This window comes from Sycon ciliatum, chromosome 9, assembly GCF_964019385.1.
Source record: "Sycon ciliatum chromosome 9, ocSycCili1.1, whole genome shotgun sequence".
In the NCBI taxonomy this organism is placed as follows: domain Eukaryota; kingdom Metazoa; phylum Porifera; class Calcarea; order Leucosolenida; family Sycettidae; genus Sycon; species Sycon ciliatum.
In genome coordinates this window covers 19503552-19510636 of record NC_088651.1, presented here as the reverse complement: position 1 = coordinate 19510636, position 7085 = coordinate 19503552, and the positions used below count along the sequence as shown (strand labels likewise).

General features: G+C 43.6%; 1 protein-coding gene across 1 annotated transcript; it reads left to right on the top strand.

Moving 5' to 3' along the window:
• The first annotated feature begins 2370 nt into the window (after positions 1-2370).
• Positions 2371-5884, top strand: LOC135825186 (histone H3.3A-like). The gene is made up of 2 exons (XM_065337916.1): positions 2371-2700; positions 5496-5884. The coding sequence occupies exons 1-2, from the start codon at positions 2419-2421 to the stop codon at positions 5622-5624; spliced, it is 411 nt and encodes a 136-aa protein (XP_065193988.1). The 5' UTR covers positions 2371-2418; the 3' UTR covers positions 5625-5884.
• The last annotated feature ends 1201 nt before the right edge of the window (positions 5885-7085 follow it).

Here is a 7085-nt window from a genome sequence, read left to right as displayed (position 1 = left end):
GGCCTAGGCTAGAACGCGGCATGAACAGCACACGTGCTCAGCACTTGGTGGTGGCTACACGATTCGCACGCTTCGCGTGCTCAGTGCTTCTGTGGCTGCTTCCGCTAGCTACACGCTTCGCGTGCTGGGGGTGCTAATATGAACACGCGCCGTTTATGGTTGCGCTGTTTTGGGTGTAAATCGGTGCTTCTGCGGCCGCTAGCTACACTGTTCGCACGCTTCGCGTGCTCAGGGCAGCGCTGCTCCGCAGGCTAGGATGGCCTGAGCGTAACACACAGACACACGTCACAGGTGCCTCTTCTTTATAAGTAAAGATGTATATCATGTAACAACTAATTGTTGGTAATGCACCACACTTAACACTCTACACAAAATGGCTTGCAGAGGAAGAGCCAATAGCTGTGCGCAGATATTTTCTTCTTTTTTTTCTAGAGCCACGTAAACCCGTCATGTGTGAGCCATGAATAAGGGGAGTGGTGGCGTGGTCCGGGATGCTCTGCCGACCTTGGGTCTCGGCTTCATCACAACCAGGCGCGCCAATAGAAGAGAGAGAGAGAGAGAGAGAGAGAGAGAGAGAGAGAGAGAGAGAGAGAGAGAGAGAGAGATAGAAAGAGAGAGAGAGAGAGAGAAAGAGAGAGATTTGAGCTGCTTAACCATAGCAATAAAAGCACTGCAACACTTGTTGTGAACACGGCCCTACTTGAATGAAGACGAACAAACCATTCTTGCTACGACTAGATGTAGCTACCGTCACAGCCGCGAACCAAGTAGCCGAAAGCTACACAAGATGAGTAACCCATTTTCACATGTACAGATTATTTTCAGAAAGTTTCGAACGTTCAGGGAAAAGAAATGACTTGCAGATTATTTTCAGAAAGTTTCGAACGTTCATGGAAAAGAAATGACTTGCAGGTTATTTTCAGAAAGTTTCGAACATTCAGGGAAAAGAAATGACTTGCAGATTATTTTCAGAAAGTTTCGAACATTCAGGGAAAAGAAATGACTCGCGTGCTGCTGTGGCTGTCGACGTCGGATGGTCGTGAGGTGCGTTTGCAGGCCTTCATGGCGCTCGGACAACTGCAATACTAGTACACAGACTCTCACTAGCTATATAATACTAGTAATCTGATTCTAGCACGTTATTTCTGCATTGAATAGTGATTGATTTTCCGCGCCGAATTTCCTACGCTGCATGCATGTCCAATACGCGTCAACAGTACATGTACTCCACACTTTCCTTTTCCCGCGTTATCACCTCAGCTATGCCAGTCATGTATATGGAAACCCCCTATTTTATCATAATAATAGCCGTTTGGTCTATATTTTTAATCATTCAACATCTACCTTTACTTCACTGCTGAGCTATGTATTAGCGAAACAGCTGTCTGAAGGAGTTTATCAATATCGTCTTCGGAAGTGTCCTCGCAATGGTGATGGTTGTGTGCAGGAGGGTCTAGCCGGCAAAAGAGCGCAGTGTAATGGTCGAGGTGACTAAACATTTGCGTGATACAGTGCTAAAATTGATGATCAAGGAAATGGTACAAGAAATGAATAACCGGCCTGTAGACTATAAATGTAGTTTCAAAACAAAGGAAAACAAGCAAATAACAACGACGAGCTATTTTGACAGCAGGCATTGAAAAGTTTCGATCATCCAAAAGCTTCATCTAAAAAGCTTCCAAAGGTAAAACAATGGTAGCCAATGGAAGAGTGTCCGGTTCCAGTCAAATTGTGCATACATAAGCTGTAGCTGACTTGTCAGTTTGAGCACTCTGGCAAGGTACGTTCTGGCCCGATTGGAAATTTTTATTTCCATTGCTATCAGGTTCCTCCTCATTTCCTCTGTGCTGCTCTGATGAGTTCACAAAGAACAAAACAGCATGCTGTCTGCAGATTGAGTAAGCTGTAAATATCTTTCGGCGAGCATGGTGACTTGATTATTGTTCGCTGAGCTACATGTATTATCTCCATAAACACGCATAAAGTGGAAGGACCTAGCGCCGGCCACGGGATGGTCATGACGTGGCATGAAGTGTGTGATGCAATGCAAAGATGTGCATGATGCCATGGGCATGCGTAGATCTTTTGCCACTTCTCGATTGGAGTGGAATAGTAAAATACCGGTATTTTACTACTCCATGCTTGATTCTGTTGCTGAGCTTCATCAGAAAAATGAGACTTTTGGTGACACATTTTGGCCAACCAGCAACCTTCCAGCGTAAATGATGAGATTGGACCAATCAGAGGTCTTGAAAATCAATCATTTCCACGTGACCGAAATAATTTTGCCTACTAGCGTTGCGCGCTCGTTTCGACGTACATGTAACCCGTTTGTGTTGTACACTTTGTTTAGTTGTTCATTGCCGAAGTCGATGAGAGGTCTAAAAAGAAAATTATGTAAAGTGTTTCTGTGTCAGCATGGCTAGAACAAAGCAAACTGCCCGTAAGTCAACTGGAGGAAAAGCTCCACGGAAGCAGCTTGCCACCAAGGCTGCTCGTAAGAGTGCTCCGTCAACTGGTGGTGTGAAGAAGCCTCACAGATACCGTCCTGGTACTGTCGCTCTTCGTGAGATTCGTCGTTACCAGAAATCCACTGAGCTTCTTATTCGCAAGCTGCCCTTCCAGCGTCTTGTTCGCGAAATCGCTCAGGACTTCAAGACTGACCTTCGTTTTCAGTCGGCAGGCATTTGTGCTCTTCAGGTGAGTTTGATAGTTTAAAGTCTTTGTTTTCAAAGCTGTGTTCGCTTTCTTGTAATTTAATGAAGATACTGTAATTTCCACACGAGGAAACTCACAGTTCTACAAGACTACATACATAATACTAGTATTATGGCGTTATGGACACTGGCCATCGCCTAACGCTACTATTAGTACTAATTAAAAAGCTTACGTGCAGACAAAAATGTAATCAACGCAATAAATAGAGTAAGCTGCGCACTCATTACAAACACCATTAGCACAACTTGTTTTCATGTAAATAAAGAAGCTTGTTCCTAAACGTTTTCGTCTGGATTGGCAGTAGCGGCAAGGAATGTCAGGTCGGTTTCATTGTCACGTAATTCCAAAGTATGTACTGGTTCTCGTAGCGGTGTTAGGTAGTATGAATCTTCTGTTGCTAACAATCTTGTTCAGAATAGTGATTGTCGTTCTAGTTATACTGATGATTGCTTTTCTGTTTGGTCTCGTTCACGTAGTCAAAGGTATTTGCGTGTATTGGAGTCTATCTACATTATTACCACCAAACCGAATTTGTGTGGGCAGAAAAAGAATTTGTTTACGTTGAAATTGTTTGTGAATTTAGATCAGTCGACAGTAGTTCTCGTTTGTGGTTGCATGGTTACTTTCTAGTAGTGAATTTATCGCATCTGTTGTCACCTGATATCGGTATTGATGTAATGTTTCTTTCAGCTCTCATTTTCTCGCGCTAGTTAGGGTCTAAATTATTACTTGCATTGTGCGTATATATATTGAGATAAGAGCTATAGTTGATTTGCCAGTAATCCTCTGATGAGATGGCGACGAAAAGGGTTAGGAACAAGCTTCTTTATTTACATGAAAACAAGTTTTGCTAATGGTATTTGTACTGAGTGCGCAGCTTACTCTATTTATTGCGTTGATTAGTACTAATCGTCAAGTATTTTGCTTAGCTTTTGCATAGTAACGTCATTTGCGTGGCTTTGGGGATTTCATAATACCAGTACCATCCTGATACTGTTCCCTAGTTTAAACTGGTTGTTATCAAAATATCGCCGTCATTTTCTGCCTCATTTGGTCTATACTGCCCTTATCACTAGGACACTTATGAGTCCACCCGGTTCTGTATACAGATTGAGTAAATACCATTCTTGTCCATGTATGCCAATCCCTATTCACTTCATCTGTGGAGTGCCGTACTACCCGTAGAACAGAACCCTCAGCGCTTACTTGTACCCGTAGTTTGGAGAGTAACTCTCGCTTCTACAAGACTACATACATACACATCATCGTGTACATTAGTAGTGATATTATAGCGCTGTGGACAATGGCCATCGCCTAGCGCAACTAATCGTAAAGTATTTTGCTGAGCTGTGGCATAGTAATGTCTCTTGCATAGCTTTTGGGATTTCATACCACCATTACGATCCGGCCTAGTTTAAAGTGGTTGTGACAAAATTATTGCCGTCATTTTCTGCCTCATTTTGTCTATACGGCCCTTATCACTAGGACTCTTATGAGTCCACCCGGTTCTGTATACAGATTGAGTAAATACCATTCTTGTTCATGTATGCCAATCCCTATTCACTTCATCTGTGGAGTGCCGTACTACCCGTAGAACAGAACGCTCAGCGCTTACTTGTGCCCGACGTTTGGAGAGTATGTAGTGCTCTGACTCTCCTGGGCATAGATCTGCTCTTTGTACAATCACATGTACACATAGTCTTCCATACATGCTGTGAAGAGTACCTAACATCATGTTACATCATGTACGTTATCACGTTATCGTCATGTACCACTGACGTGGCGCACGTCCTTTGCCTTTGCCCTACACGTTCTATGCATGGTGGTGGTGGGGGGGGGGAGGGGGTGTCCTCTCGATATACTACTTTCGAACTTGTGGGTGTCAGCAGTTGTGTGTGGGCTGCGCAACTCTATCCAAAGTGGCAAATAGACGAGTTCTACCTCAAGTACTTGTACTAGTAGTGCTAATCACAGTCACAGTACAGTGTCAGGAGCAGTTATGTACTCTTGGTTTATGTGTTCACAAGAAATACTCAAAATAGTGTAGGTGCTCTATAGATGTAATTTGCTATGACGACGAGGGTAAAATATCTGGTTAAGTGAACGGAAATGTTAGGTACTTGCTGAGAAGCAGTTCACTGTTGTATGATTTAGTGTACGAGCGGGTTCTACAGCAGGGGACGTCCTGTCCTAGAAATGGGGCATTATTGAAATATATTCTGTGTACACATAGGCACCTTACCCTGCAATGGTGCTCAAATTCCCGGAATAGGCAGTCGTACGCAAAGGTTTTGTCGGATGATTAGTTTTTGCCATGAAACTCTGAGTAACAACGAAACAGCCCTACTTTCATTCCTTTTGTGTACCTCTTGGGTATTGTGTAGATGTGGGTTGATTGAAATTTCAGGTAGTGTACGTAAGAAATGCAACGAAAAAAAACGTTGAATGGTCACATGCCTGTGAATACTGCGTCAAATTGCATAATAACATGAACCTGATGTGAAGAACACGCACAACATCATACAGCATCGCTCAGCAAGAGGGGCTAACGGAAAAAAACAACAACTTTGAATTTGCCTCCTTTCCACCGTTACCACCCTTGTCCTGTTGACTTCGAAGCGTTATCTGTGTTGGAGAACGGCCTCTTCAGGTCATGGGATTTGGCACATATTTGGGGTTTCTCTACATATTTTTTGGCTGTGATTTGCCCTGGTGTGTTGTGCCTTTTTTGTGCACTCTCTGATCTGCGTCCTTCTCTTGTGTCTTTTGCCATGCAGGAGGCAAGCGAAGCCTACCTGGTCGGCCTATTCGAGGACACCAACTTGTGTGCCATCCATGCTAAGCGTGTCACCATCATGCCCAAGGACATGCAGCTGGCACGTCGCATCCGTGGCGAGCGGGCATAAGCTGTTTATGGCTCACTGATATTCATGCAATAATTACCTGCAGCTTATACTCGCACACCCATATGCATGTAGCGTGCCTCTTGGACTTTGTACGAGTAGGTTTTGGTGAAAGATTTTCGGTGTGTCACATAAGATCTACATGTACATCATGCAACTTACTTTGGTCTCGTACTTGAGTGGTAGCATATCACACACCAACCTGCAAACACTAGCATGCCATAATGGTTATTTTTAGTGGTTGTCTCATATTTGTCACCATTAATCCCATCTGTAGAAAAGGTATTGTGTGTGTTATTGTGAGGTCTGCATTTGACAATGAGGATATATGCGAAGTGGGGGGCCGCCGATGCGAAGGAATTTTACTTTGTGTGTTCGTAAACACGTCACGTGATACACCCGCGAATACATGTAACTTTACTTTACTGATGCCATTGCGCGAGTCGGGGTGGGGGGGGGGGAGGGGGGGGGGGGCGGTTGGCACAGGCGGATTATGCCGACATAATTATTGGCATAATTTGGTGGTTGAAAATGTTGAGCTCAGTTTGGCATCCTTTCGGAAATTGGAGCATAACTGCGTGATTGAATCACAGTTCTAGTATGTAGGCGACACAATTGTATACAATTTTCCTAATCAGTGCTGGTGGTTTGCATGGTAAAGGGTTCGGAGGTCTTGCAGATAGTGTTTTCAATGAAAGGCAGGGTAGAAATCATTGCAATACATTTTTGTTCTCGAACTCGTCTTCTTCAAAGTTCTGTCTCACCCTGACACAGTACATGTAGCAGAAGATACGAGTGAATCAGCCTTTATCAGGTATCACCTGGCGGACGAGATAGTGGTGGGTAGTCCGCTAAACTCCGCGTACATGTACACTATGCTCGTTACGAAGTCATGACGTCTGGATCTTAGCAGCTTTGACTGTACATGCTATAGATATTGCTCTAATAATTAAACAAATTGAGGTATAGTTGATGTTCGGTCATGATGGAAGGAGGGCTGGAGCTACGGGAGAGATGAGCTGATTACGAGAATTGGCAGGGTTAGGGTGACATCGGTTCGACGAGTATGAGGATTACGAAGACAGTTGAACATGACAGTTTTCCAAGGTAACTCAAATTAATTTGGCAATGAAAAAATCTTTCAAAGCAGAAGAAGTCAACTAAGCTAAATGAATAGAAGAAGTAATGTTTTCCCTTTTCCAGGTTGACCTCTAGTGCACGGACACCTTGGTATGGGGATGCTCATATATTTTGTTGTACTTGGGACCACTTGCAAGTACGAAAAAGGCACAATTTTCCGAACTTTGGGGCTCCATAAGTACAACAAAGTGAATATCATGTATCCCCGCGTGCCAAAGCATAATATGAGGATTTTGCGAGCATGATGCGAGAATCCATGAAAGCATAATTCCATGATTTTGCGCGCATAATTGTATTTTTAGTAGGGGTGAAACGAGTATTTAT

Coding starts and splice junctions, on each gene's coding strand:
- LOC135825186 (XM_065337916.1), top strand. CDS start 2,419: ATGGCTAGAACAAAGCAAACTGCCCGTAAGTCAACTGGAGGAAAAGCT. Junction 2,701..5,495: donor CAGGCATTTGTGCTCTTCAG/GTGAGTTTGATA, acceptor TTTGCCATGCAG/GAGGCAAGCGAAGCCTACCT.